The sequence below is a fragment of the Oenanthe melanoleuca genome, chromosome Z (genome assembly GCF_029582105.1).
Source record: "Oenanthe melanoleuca isolate GR-GAL-2019-014 chromosome Z, OMel1.0, whole genome shotgun sequence".
NCBI classification, from domain to species: domain Eukaryota; kingdom Metazoa; phylum Chordata; class Aves; order Passeriformes; family Muscicapidae; genus Oenanthe; species Oenanthe melanoleuca.
This window is the reverse complement of record NC_079362.1, coordinates 43,195,133-43,209,084: the sequence shown is the minus strand read 5'-3', so window position 1 is coordinate 43,209,084 and position 13,952 is coordinate 43,195,133. Positions and strand designations below refer to the sequence as shown.

Here is a 13,952-nt window from a genome sequence, read left to right as displayed (position 1 = left end):
CACTAGATAATGTGAATGTTGTACTTGTGCATGCTGCTATGGCCCTATTTACTGTTCTCTTTATGTTTTGGACACTTAAACTGAGCCCTGCATTTCAGGAAGTTTGTTTCCAGGATATGTCCTGTAGGTTTTAATCATGGTCCATGTACTTAGCCTGTAATTCTGCTGAGGTAAAACTTGAGAATGAAAACTGATGAATTAAAATAGTTTACTACAGAAAACAAAAATCAGAACAAGCAGATGTTTTGCACAATAAAGCAACTCTGTCTCTACATAATGTATGTAAGCCTGGAGCAGCCGAGCAGTTGAGTTGCATAATCCTCTGTTTTTCCTATGGGAGTTAATAGAGATTGATAGTATTATTATTTTCTTTCTGTTTGTAGTGCTCTGAAAGCTCTTTATTAAATATCTTCTTCAATGGAGTTCTCTTTTTGGCAGTACATATGTGTTGGGGATTAGCCTTTTGCAGTTTATGGTGCATGCATTAAAATTACTTACAGCTATGAAATAATTTATCTGTCCCCAGAGATCCTCGAGTGTATTACTGAAGTTAAACTGAGTTTAATACAGTAACTTTTGAGATGAAGGCAGCAGCTGTTTAACATCACGAGATAGTTTGGGATTAAAAGCAAAACCTACCTTTTGCAATTAAAACTTCTGTAAGGATTTGTACAGATGAGTAGAATTTGGGCAGCACTCTAGGATGAATGCTTCTATATGAGATGCCCAAGAGACTCTTTCAGAGCTGTAAATGACTTGGATATAACCTGGTACTTGAGAAGTAATTTTGGCCTGCTGCAGGAAGAGATGTGATCTGCACATTACTTGCTACAGCTCAAATTGATGTCAATCCTGCACAGTAGGTGGGTGCTCTTTGCTTCCCTCAGAGTCATGTGTTCTGCTGCTTAACTTTGGTGCAGAGGAGGTTAAACACTTGGCACACCATTCTGCTGCTTAATTTTGATGCAGAGGAGGTTCAACACTTGGCATATTTGCTTTGTTAGTAGTTCTGACTTCACTTCCTTACTCTCTGTGGTTAAGGCAGGACAGTAGAAAAGCAATGTTGCTGGTGAATCCTTCTGCAAGGATAGAAGGCTAGTGTTGAGGGCTGTGTGTGAAGGACAGTTTAATGTGCTCATTTTCTGGCCTGATGGGCCTGCTTGTAGTCCTGATGGGAGCACAGCATGCTGAGTATGCTTACTGACCTCTGTAAAATCAGAAGTATTTCCAAGCTTTAGTTGTATTTGTTTAACATTATTAGCATCAATGAAGAATCTTTCAGAGAGGGACTAAATGTTGCATCTTTTCTATCGTGCTGGCACATTATTCAATGTGACAATTGCTACAGTGAGCTTGATTAGACTCTAGTTAATGGAATAAAATTTTTTTCAGGTACTTGCCTATTCTGTGGCCTGTTCCTGTGTCTCTGCTTTCAGTGTTGGAATCATAGAAGCAGCTGAGGCTGAGAAGGCTATGAGCAAGCTACAGACCTTAGCAGAAAATAATCAGCAGGTAATAATTCTATATTTAGGCTTTGCTTGAGTTCTCTTTCTCTCTTTATCTATTTAATATTGGATACTGCTTTACGTGAACTGTAATTCAAGACAATTGTATTGATCTACTTTCATTATTAATTAATGCTAAATGTATTTTGTATACCATGCATACTAAGACTGCCACTTGATTCAGTAATATGATTACCAGACAGTGAAATAAAAGCAAATTTTATGTATTTGATTGCACTTGGAAGAGAAATTCTTACATTTTGTGCTTTTAGTCCCTGTATCCTGCCATTTTTTGTCTCTTTTGTAGCATATTTCTATAAATTATTTTTCTTGGTGGGAAAATACATCAGCTGAGTGGTTCTGAATTTTTGCTTTCCCTTAACCACCAGACAGTGGTGGTTATAACCACCTGGTTATAACCAGCTGGTCATAACCCAGCTTCCTCAAGGTGTGTATTTTACCCCTAATGTACTAGGGTACCCCTCAAATTGCCAAAAATAATCTCAATATTTTAGTGCAAGTTCTTTTCTTGTTAAAGTTTGCCAGGAATTGAAGGAGCTGGGGGAGGCAACCATTTTTGAATCAAAGCCTGCTAGTACATTAATCAGCTGTTCAGAGTGTTTATCTGAAAAATAGGACGTCAGAGCTAACTACCTGTGCTAGAGCTTTTTATCTTCATATCAGGAAATCTGCTCTAAAACAAAGGCTCTGTGTGCCAAAGATTTAATTTCAGAAAATCCCATGTCACTTGATGTAAGAGTCATCTGGTATTCTAGACAAAGACATTACCTCTAATTGTTGGGAAATAATAAATATGTAAGTAATGTTTTGATAATAAATGTATTTTTGTAAAATTGTTTTTAATAAGTTCTTTTCACATTACAGACCTACAGCTTTGCTTTAGCTTTAGGTGCAATAGTACATGGATTGTCAGCTTGTGGTCATGGGAAAGCTGAAGACCTGAGTAACAGACTAATGCCAACCTGGATAAAAATTGTGCTTGCAGAGGTAAAGGAGTTTGAATGCGTATTCTGGGTTTTGTACTTGTTTTGTTGTTCTGGGGTTTTTTGCATGAGTGAGGGTAGAGGAGATGGGGAAGGGATGGTATATGGTTTAAAATAAACAGTAGGAATATAATTTTCCTTGCTTCTGTGGGAATGATGCTAGGAAAAGTTATGACTATCTGAATATGCTGTTTGATTGATATTTGAAAGCAAGAGTACAGTATAACTTTGGGCTGTTTGTTAAAAGGAAAAATCCCTGTTTCTCTTCTACTTGGGTAATTTATGAGAAATGCTCATCTCAATAAGGTCTTAATTTAGACATTTTTCACTAAGTTGGAACAGTGCCCAAGGATTAAGTGAAAATGTCTTGTGAAATCAGGTGCTGCTTGTCAAAACTATAAAAGGGAAGGGTAATTATAGCGGTTTTGTCATTATAATAATTTCAATTTATCTGGAAAAGTTAGGTATTTCAAATCAAACTCTAAATTTACACATTAAGATTGCAGCTGAAGGTAATTATCAATAAAGAAACTGGTTTGGAGTTGAATTGCAACTGGTATATTTTGTGGAATGCAGATGATGCTAGAGAAAAAAAGTGATTTGTCAATCCATGAAGATTTCAGATTTAGAGGAGTGAGAAAAGACTCCATATAAAGCTTTGATTCATCAAGAAAGGGATTAGTATTGTCTGCCATGCTGAAGTAGTAGTTATGGTTTCTAAGTTGGAAGAAACAAGCATTATGTCCTACATAGTGTTGTGTCATCACATTGGCTCACTGGTCCTGATTTATGTTTCCAGGGTTCTCCAACAATGGAGCGTCTGGCTGCTGTCAGTGGGCTGGTTGCACTGGTGGGCTCTGAAGGAGGCATAATACAGGTGAGAATATGCAAGCAAATGTACCTTAATCTCATGGAGAAATTTGGCTAGAGGGCAAGATGGGATGCATCTTCCCCATTCCTACAGCAATGGCTGTAAACCAGGACATCACATTTTCGCAATAATTCATGTTGGGTACGAAACAAGCAATATTGAATTGCAGTGCATAAAATGGGGTTTGTTCAATTTTGCCATCATATGGCCTATGTGCAATGCTACTGAGGAAAAGTTTACGGCCCTATAGCTTTCTCCTTTTCTGTCTCCCACTCCCCAGAGAAAGGCATGGGTGCAAATGTAATCTGTTTTCAGAATTTTTTCTCTGTTCCTTTTTTTTTACCTCTTACAAAATTCTCCTTTTTTTCTTCTTCTCTTGCAGTTGAAATCTGAGAGCATTCAGTCCTCACAGTTTCAAAGTAAGCTGAATGAAGTGATCAGAACCCTTACACAGGTAATGGTTTCCTCCTTTGGGTAATGCACTAGTGTACCTTCACACCTTGCACAAGCAAGCCAAGTCTGTTGGAAAGAAACTGTTTGTGTCCAGCTTGAATGATGCAGTGTATGAAAATTTTTCTAACTAGTGGTTTATTGTCTCAACAGATAATTAGTTTCTCAGAGCAGATTGGTCTTCAGACAAATGCAGTGAGACTTCTGGGACGTCTTCACATGTCCTGTTTGTCTTCTACCCAGAACAGGGCATCTGGTAAGATGCTTTATTACTGCTTCTTAAAGAACATGTCGAAATAGCACATCACTAAAAAGACAATGAAGGCCACATTAGATAATACAGGTTAGACATTGCAGTCCTGTGAAGTGACATGACAGCCTTTAAATCGAGAACTCATGATCCTGTGTGCCTAAAGGCTGGAACATGAAGCAGGAATTAGTGTGCTGAATAGGATTCCCCACATATGCTTTTAATTGCGGTGTGAAAGTAAGGTTTTAAATTGTTCTAGTGAAACTTGTATATTGCTTCTTTATTTTTTTATAGGATAAACTGTAAAACAGGTCTTACAATTCCTATGGCACATGTATTTGACATCTACTCTGTGCCTTTTAGGACTGATTAATCTTCTATTTGTTTTAGCACTTCCACTGTATAAAAAAATCAATATTTAAAAACTTATCTTTAAGAAAACCAAGCTGACTTTTTGAAAGTATTTTTCCTGAACAGATATTTTCTGGTTGGCTGAAATAAAAAAACTAGCATTCTGTGCCCTTTCAGGGCAGCTGATACATCACTAATTTCAAGTATTTCAATTGTTTCAATATCCAGTGGTAAAATAAAGGCCGGATAATTAATCATTAATGAAATACCAGTAATAAGCACCAACTAATGAAGTTGAAGCTGTTCAATTTGGTGTGAACTAAACTAGGAACCAAAAATACAAAATGTAGATGAACATCACAGAGAAAAGTCTCTCAAAGTTTCTGTTTTTATGTGTGCCTGCATGCCTAGAGTTAGATAGATATGGAATGTCTCTGCTGCATTAAACTTCCTAAAATTTTGAAGCACTCCCTTTCAAAGCCCAGCTTTGCAGTGCCAAATATATTTTTAAGGAAGTTTTTCAGTTGACCTGTGAATTTGTTTTTTCAGATCTGGCACCTCTCACCGCCAGAAGTGTTTAGCTTGCCTTAAAGGTGAAAAGGCCAATACATCTATCAGTCTTGTGGGTTAAATACTCTGAGTCATCTACAGAATCAGTTAGCTCAAACATAGCTCAATTTGACCTTTACATTTACATGGGAGCAGAAGGTTATAATTTTTGCTGATGATGTTTTAGAATACAAGCAGTCTTTTTATCTCCACAGTTCCTCCAGATTTTAGCTACTTACCTGTAAACAGCTTTATCAGGGCAGCCATTGACTTTGCCATTGAAAGTGGAAAGAAAGGTAAGGATCAAACTACAGTATTTGTCTGGGAAATTTGTTACAGCTATAAAAGGTACAAACACTTGCTTTTATTTGCTAAGAGAACTTTTCTGAGTACAAATTTGAACTTCACTAATGTGAGGTATTTAAAATAGAAATCTAATGACACTCAGAAAGAAAATTTAATTACACTCAGAAAGATAAGGTAATAATGTGTAGTTAGGGCTTTTTTTCTCCACCTAATTTTTTACTTTTAAAACTCTTTTCCCTTCCCTCTCTGCTGGTGAGATGTTTCTTCCCAGTGAGAATGAAAGTAGATAATTTTAGGTGTTAGCCTGCTCAGTTAATACTTCATCGTCAGACAGACTTTATGCTGTCCCTTGTTTCGATTATGTTGGGTTAAGATACTCTGTAACAGAGTAGTATCAAACAGATTACTGCTGTGATAGATGCGAAGAAGCCTGAAGAAAGTCTTGCATGGTCTTACATGAGGAAGCCTGGTGAAAGAGAGATGTCTTGGAGTAGTCTTAAGACTGATATAGAGGGTTACTCCTGTGTGGAGCTAAGGGAGCTCCCTGCTTTCCTATGAAGCAAGCTTTGCTTTAAATGGAGGTTAAAATGCCTGTTTTGATACCAGGAGAACTGAGTTAACTTATGTTGACATAACACAGTATATAGCAGAGGTTAGCACCTATCTGACTGTTCTTTTGGTCTCCATTTACAAGATGAGAAAGGAAAGCAGTGTCAGAAAACTTTGTGTTCTCCCAATAAGAAATGTAAAAATACTACCTTACTAGATGAGGAAGATCTGTAATTAACTTGTAAATTGACTCAAGAACAAGGGATCAGAAAGCTTCTATTTATTAGTAAAAAATAAGCCGTTTTTATGGGAGATTAAAACTGTAACTGTTCATTATAAATGAAATGGCTAATTCTCAGATGCAAAAGAAAGTGACAGTGATTTTGTAACAGTTTTCAGTTCTTTACTATAGCTCAAACTACAGTGCAGTGTTCACAATTTTTGCTGAGATGTTCATCCAAATATGTGTGTATAAAATTCAGACTGATTCTCCTGTTCTAGGCCCTGAATCTGTCCCAGCTGAGCTGGTGAAAGTAGCACTGGCACCCATTGCATTAGTTGGAGAAAGCCATCAGTATCCACCTGTAAACTGGGCATCCATTCTTTCTCCTTTGATGAGGCTGGACTTCGGTAAGAGTGGTAGTTTTCTATTAAGACTTACATTTGTCACGAGAGTTATTTACTAATGCAGCTTTCACAAACTTTGGAGCCCTCTTCAGGACTTGAAGTTAGTGCAGTGGTCAGTTTTATTATGCTTTCAAGACTGACTTTTTAGTGTTTGCAAGTATATATTTGCCATCACCATGTGGACACTATTTTAGCTGAAGAAAAACTAAAGAAGATCAGAGAAGTTCCCTAAAACATTAGTGAAAGTGGCCTGAATATTTCATTTGAACTATTTATGTAAGACCCAATTATAAAACTTAACTAATTGCATCCTGTTTTCAGTACCTGCTAAATGTGTGTTGCAATGCCTGTGTCAGAGCCTGCATGCAACTTTTCCACATATTTGAACTGTTTGGTGGCTCATCTGGCTAATTTGAAAATCATCACTAAAAATCATCACTAGTTTGAAATACACTTTTTACTAAATTACATTGAGTGATAATTTTCAAAGTAATGGAAAAAATTTCCTGTATGGAGGTTTGCAGTTCTTACGAAGAGCTGAAACTTGTTAAATGTCTGGAGGTTTTTTTTATTCCCGCTTTTCACTTAGGAGTTTTACTTTTGTAAATCAGGGAATATGCCGAGGAAACCATAGTCCAGGAATATTGATTTGTTTTTCCTTCCGTGGATTAAATCTTAACTTTATTTGGCAAGGATTTTTTTAATTTTTACTTTTCTTAGCATTCCCACATTTTTGTTCCTGAGTGAATTGAAATAATTTTTAAAAATGCTGATATTTCTTGCTGAAAGTGCATGAATGGAAAGAGGAGTCTTCTAACATGTATGTGTTAAAAGCTTTAAGTAGGATTTTAGAAAAATAAGTTATAATGTAATGCTCTAGTAGAACAATAACCCTCCTTTATTTTATGAATTGAGAACAAATTTAAAGGGAAAATAATTTCTTTGTAACTTAGTTTGTTTTCTTCTGGTTTAGGTCATGAGGTGAAACATCTCTGCCTTGAACTGGCTGTGACTCAGGCCCAGTCATCTCAAAATGCAGCAATGCTTTTAGGGATGTGGGTGGCACCTCCCCTTATCTACAGTCTCAGTGTACGTATGTCAGAAAACTTGTGGGAGCTCAGCACCTCTTTCATATAAAATTCCTCAGTGACAATGTTTAGGCTGTCTCACCAGAAAAGGATTACTGAGTTCAGAATTCTTCAGAAGTACCATTTAGTCAGTATTTTTAGTAAGAGAAAGGTTATTCTGGGGCCTTGAAATTCAAGGCAGACTTAAGACCTGCTACACTGATTTTACTTTACTGCTTAAGACCTTTTTTCTCTCTTCGTTTCATGCTGTAGTAGTGATAACCTGGAGACAAAAATCATGGTGTGTAGGGAGAAAAAGTGTGTTTTATTATACCAGCTGATAGTCTTAAAAAAAAGGTCTATCCTAATTTGTCCAAAAGCTTACCTGCTTTTTTCTAGCAAGGTCTCTTGATCTAACTAGAAAAAAAAGCTGTGCCTTGAAAACCTTGCCTTAATTTTGTACATACCAAACACACTAACCTACAGTATAATCAAATTTGGTCTTATCCTTCGCTGCTGTTCTTCTGGAATTAAAATGTGGATTCCATAGTACAGTATATAAAACTCCCTGAATCCCACAAAACACTTGACTGCAAATTTCTTTAATCTTATACAAATTCAGGAGCAGATTCATGACAGTTCTCAGAAAATTGTTTGTTTCTGTGATCTCTTCAAGGAGTGTTTTTTGTTTTAATTTATTAGTCTTAGATATGCAAACATTTGCTGTCAGTTTTAAGGAACATAATTGGTAAGGTACCAAAAAAGATTTGATTTCTGACTACCACTTTTCCAACTGCAGTGGGAATTTGAGGTCACAAAATAAGGTGAGCCACAGAGTATGTGAGCTCTGCATTTTGTAGAGGTTATTCATTCTTCTTCACTAGCTAGCAACATTAATTTTTCTATGGCTATCATACTTCTGCCCGTTACTGTCTGGACAGTCTGTATGCTTTGTGTAGGAATGCAGCAGGCAACATGTATTAAAATCGCTCTGTCTGCATGGAGATGTGATGTCTAGGATTCCTTAAAAGTAAGTTTTCAGTTTTTAATGAAAACTTAATATTGACATGTTTGAACTGCTTTTAATTCAAAAAATTCATCAAAAAAAGGGAAGAAGAAAAGAACTAATAAATATTTTAAAATATTTCATAAGCTTTATGAAACCACTCTCTTATAATTTTATCCAACAATAGTTCAAGGTCAGTGAAGAGCTAGAATTTGAAATTGAGCAAATTTTTTTCCTTTCCAGATGAAAACTCAGAAATACCTTTTCATGTCCCTGTCCCTGTGGATGCAACATGTTGCAGAAGACAAACTGCAGTTTTTTACCGAAGTGCTTCTGATACAACAATTTGAAGAGAAGAACCGCACAAAAAGCCCAGAAACTTGCCAGTGTGTTCTACAGGGGCTCCTCCAGGCAATGAAACTTCCCAATCCTGCTCAGTTTTGCTGGACCTTTTTGTGCCAGGCTGTGGAGAAAATATATGAGCTTCTTCCAAATGAGGTTCAGGTAAGGAGTGTGTATGAGGTGTATGAACAGTGTAGTTAGGTATTTTTTTTAATGATTGTAAGTCCCGTCTTTTCGCAGAGATGGATCACATTCAAAATTTGAATTAAATGCACAGCTTTTAATGATAATAGTTAAATTAGCAGCATAATTTCAATTTAACTTACTTTTGGTTGTTTTAAAATATGACATTGTGAAATCAATCTAATGTGCACTCCTCCCTCAAATGATTCAGTAAAGGAAAAATACAGTACAGAAATAAATGTTATTGAAAGAGAGGAAGTGAACAATGAGAAGGCTTTCTTTATCCCTCAGAAGATTCAACTTCTCACAGTGATTTAAAGAAATTATTTAGCTACAGAAAATACTTCAAAAGAATGGCGATTTGCATTAAAAATAAAATAAGCTTTTTGAAAGTATTCAAATACCATTATTCTTGTAGATTGATGTACATTGAAATCCATAGCAAATAAAGAATTTCTAAAATAGATTAAGTGAAGCTAGAGGATAAATTAATTATTCATCATTACTATAACAGGTCCTAAACTCACCAATTTTGATGATGAAGAAAGCCAGAAATAGACATTTAGACATGCATTTATTTTTCTGTTTGCAGAGAGGTGAACTGGAGATGTATATTGATGTAGCAAGATGTATTTCAGAAATGGCCGATTCAGAGATCAATCGCATTGTCCAGATCTCCAAGGTAATTGCATTTTAATTCTGCTTTTTTATCACCGATCACGTGAAACAAGCAACCTTGTCATTTCTATTGTCACCAGACTATATTTTATTTCATTGGGAGCATTTAAGTGATTTATCTGACATGTAGGTAAGAGTGTCCTGGATCTAATCTGCAGGCAGTAGAGAGAAGTTATAAGAATCCATATCCCAAAGTTTCTCAAAGCAACTGAAATACTCATGATTTCACCTGGGAGCTTTGAACCAGAGTGTCTTAACTAACTTGGTCAGGTAGGGTTTGGCCTCTTCTCTCAGGCAGCCAGTCCCAGACAGGACAAGAAGACACAGTCTTAAGCTGCGCCAGGAGAGGTTTAGGCTGGACATTAGGAAGAATTTCTTCACAGAAAGCATGATTAGACCTTAGAATGAGAATGTCACACCAGGGAGATGGTGGGGACACTGTTGCTTGAGATGTTTAAGGAAAGACTGGATGTGGTAGTCAGTGCCAGGTCCAGTTGAAATAGTATATCCTATGTTGGACTTGATAATCTCATAGGTCTTTTCCAGCCTAACTGGTTCTGTGATTCTGGGAAGTGCTTCCATTATCAGAACTGGAGTGCTATTGTACTGGTTTTGAACATTAATGCCATCAAAACGTGTGGGGGCAGAATCTGTTTCTATTGCTGGCATGACAGGGGGATCACAGGATTTTACTTCGGTGGAAACTGATGTAAGCCTGACTGGAAATGCGTAAATAATTGTAGTGGGTGCATTGGCAATTTGGCCAGCACTAAACCCATCACAGATGTGAACCAGAATGGTTTATCTTCTACATCTCAAACCAATGATGCAAATAGCAGACTGCAGTCCTCTTTGGTTAATATATCCACCTGCTTGAAACTAGACTGTAAATGCATCCTGGTGACTTGTCCTTGAACTGGTGGATCTGTGCTTCTGTTAAAAATGTGAAATAATTGACTGAAAACCTTTCATTCTTGACTTCATGTTCTATATTTACATTCACACTCAGAATGTTTCCTGGTGGACAAGATGACTGAGGATGATAATGGAATAAAAAAGCTTTCATCTTGTAGTTCACCAGTGGAATCAATTAGCAGTGGAATTCTTAGCAGCTGAAATGCTAAGGAAATGACCTGTGTGGAAGAACTTGATGCTTTCAGATCAAGCTTTTAAAAACAAACATCTGTGACGTAAAGCCCCCTGTTCTGTTTGCTATCAGATTCACTAGAGCATCAAGCATTCAAATAGGTTTTGGAAGCTAAACTGTCATTTCCGTATATTTTTCAGTTATTTTTTCACGCTGAAAACATTATTTAAATAAACTCTTTTTGTGACTAGTGACTACAGTGTATCTGTTTTGTAAGAAGATTTGAGTGTCCAGAATTGTTAAGCTGGGTCATTCCATTTCAAAGGAGAATGTAAAATTTAAAGCAGTGTGAAAACAAGCTGTAGTGAGTTATACTTTGCTGGACTGTTTTCAAACAGTGTAAAGTTCAAGTAATATGTACAGTCTTCTGCTTAATAACATGTCTTGAGGAAAACTAAGCTTACAAGTTATTCAAAGAGTTTATTATATTTTTATAAAGAGGAATACAAAATTTACTGTTCCCACAAAAATGTATCTTCCAACTTAACATGTTTTTTATTGCATTTGCAGAACAATATAGAGAAGGCCACATTCTTGAAATTGTATTTAGTTTCTCAAGGCAGATTGCCTCTGACGAACTTGAGTGCCATGATTGAAATTGTGGCAGGATATCACCAGAAAGAAAATATTTTATGGATGTTCTTGCATAGTTTCTATCATGCTCGTATTGTGAGACATGAAAATACAGGTAAGATTAGGCTTAAAGAAAAATCAACAATGAGATTAACAGATACTTATGAATCTACACTGATTCCTTTAAACTTATTTTATAAGATGGTTTAACAAAAGTGTTTCCAAATTTTTCTATATTAGGAACTACTGTCTTCAGAATTCTTGTATTATTCAAATACTTGTATAAAATTTTGCTTTTATGTTTTTCTCCAGTTACTTCTTTTTCTGTGGTCCAGGTACAAGTCATTTGTCTCATCAGTGTGGTTTACAGACCAGAGTTTTAACTAGATCTGTGTCTCTCGCTCAGGGTAGTGTTACAGATGTACATAATAGTGCAACTCTGCTAACCTCCTGACCTAAAATCTGACTTACTGGTATGTGACACAGAAAGTGGGGGGATGTTCCCATGAGACTGGTTGAACTACGGAGATAACTTTCTTTCCTGAGCTCCTTGTACTGATTTAACACAGGAAATAAATTTCCCTTTCTTCCTCTTCATAACTATAGCAGATATGATTTGGGCTGGCTCAGCTATGGGTCTGACAAAGCATAGGGGCTGAGACAAGACAAGTAGGAGAATCACACAGGAAGGTAAATAAGGAAGAAACAAGAACAGAAAGATACAAGAATGAGGTCTCATTTTCATGGCAGAAAGGTTTTTGTCTGCCTGTGTTCACTGAACAACTTCAAAGCATTATATTGCCAGATGCCTTAGCTACCAGCTGTGTTTGAAGAACTTCAAAGACTAGTGAGCTTTAATTGAGTGAAGTGAGGATTCTTTGGGTAAAAGAGGGGACAGCATGAAAGGGGGCACTTGTAAAGATTACATGGACATAATAATGTATGGTGTGATGTAATGTGGTCTTGGTGGTGAGTATGGATATTAGTTTATAGGAGGTAGAACAGATTATGGATAGCCAAACCTGAACCAATAAAATGTCTTCCATCCTTGGGCTGAATTGAGGACTGATTTTATTTGCATGCCTTGACCATATTTTACTGACCCTCTCAGCACCGTAGGACCATTTTCACAGTACTTTGCATATTGAGGGAGGCTTTAGGATTCTGTAGCAGTTATATCATTGGTTACTGGGTCCTGCAGGCTGCCATTATGTCAAATAATCCTCACTCAGTCTTTTTTTTCTGTATGTTCAGTGTGTTGCCTACATTATAAGCAGAGTTTCTGTACTATTTAAGGGCCTGTGTGTTTTCTGTCAGTGGCAGAATTAACCAAATGTGATAGTAGTGTTGGTGATCTTTGTTCTTCTACAATTGGTACTTTCTTGCTATAGTAATTTTGTGTGCTTGCTTTTTAATAAAAAGCAGTGCATTCTAGTGTTTGACATGAGTCAGTGTTCTTATTCTTTTTTCTAGGAGTTCTGAAAAGAATGGACTGGCTGTTAGACCTGATGGGCTACATCAGAAATGTAGCAAACAAATCAATACCCTTACAAAATGTTGATCTAAAAGAGGTAATGCTGTGAAAATTACTTGCAGCAAGAAGGAGGTTCTAACGTATTCCACATTTTTCCTCAGTAATAAGTATTATTCCCCATGCTTTTGTATTTTAGAAGATTGATCTTCTGTGACTACCACAGAGAAAATTTTCACAATTTTTGTGAATTAATGTGTATTTAAAACTCTTACTTTAAAATAACCTTTACATTTAAGTTATGATAGAACCTAAAGGCAACTAAAGGAAATAATTACTTAAAATTTTCTGAATTTAGAACAATTGATGGAAAATTTTGAATTCGCTAGTAGAACTGTCTAGGCAGGTCAGAACTGTGTCGCTTCTGATTCTGAGAGGGCCTGTTTTAGAGAAATAATGTTCACATGTTTAGGTCTTCTGTTTGAGGACATAAAATAAGCTGCTGCTTAGATCAGAAAGGCATTCATTACATTGCTGCAATATTTCTCAGTTATTTCTCAACCATAGCAACACAAGGGTGACCATCTCTGATTTTCCTCAACAGTCAGGTTGCTGTGAAAAAGTGAATTCCCTATTTTAAATGAATTGTGGATCAGCTTTAATCGAAAATATTATTTTAGAAGAGTGTGATTTTTACTTCTCTTTCTGTAAACATTTTAGTTTGAATTTAGAAAAGAAGCTTGTGCTTTTCAAAGCAGAGAAGGATATTAAAAACTTTCTAGTTCTTGCATTTTGAATTTTACATGAATTTTTAGATTATTGTTTAAGAGCAAGTCACCATCTGGGTTTTGGTCTTGGGGGTTTTTTGTTAGTTTCTTTTTTGGATTAGTTTAGTTTTTGTTTTTTTGTTTGTTTGTTTTTGTGGGGGGAGGGGGTTTGGGGTTTTTTTGGTGGAGTTTTTAAATTTTTTTTTCTCCTTCTGTATTATTCATTTAATAAAGTGTGGTTTTGCCTTTTTCCTGT

General features: G+C 36.3%; 1 protein-coding gene across 2 annotated transcripts in view; it reads left to right on the top strand.

Moving 5' to 3' along the window:
- FOCAD (focadhesin) overlaps positions 1-13,952 on the top strand; it is a 91,562-nt gene that overhangs the window by 74,415 nt on the left and 3,195 nt on the right. For both annotated transcript variants that reach the window (XM_056513723.1, XM_056513722.1), the window contains 12 exons: positions 1,393-1,512; positions 2,391-2,513; positions 3,309-3,386; positions 3,763-3,834; positions 3,984-4,086; positions 5,196-5,276; positions 6,337-6,465; positions 7,436-7,551; positions 8,779-9,039; positions 9,653-9,742; positions 11,396-11,573; positions 12,932-13,029. In XM_056513723.1, the coding sequence (XP_056369698.1) occupies positions 1,393-1,512; positions 2,391-2,513; positions 3,309-3,386; positions 3,763-3,834; positions 3,984-4,086; positions 5,196-5,276; positions 6,337-6,465; positions 7,436-7,551; positions 8,779-9,039; positions 9,653-9,742; positions 11,396-11,573; positions 12,932-13,029 (1,449 nt within the window). The remainder of the gene's footprint in view (positions 1-1,392; positions 1,513-2,390; positions 2,514-3,308; positions 3,387-3,762; positions 3,835-3,983; positions 4,087-5,195; positions 5,277-6,336; positions 6,466-7,435; positions 7,552-8,778; positions 9,040-9,652; positions 9,743-11,395; positions 11,574-12,931; positions 13,030-13,952) is intronic.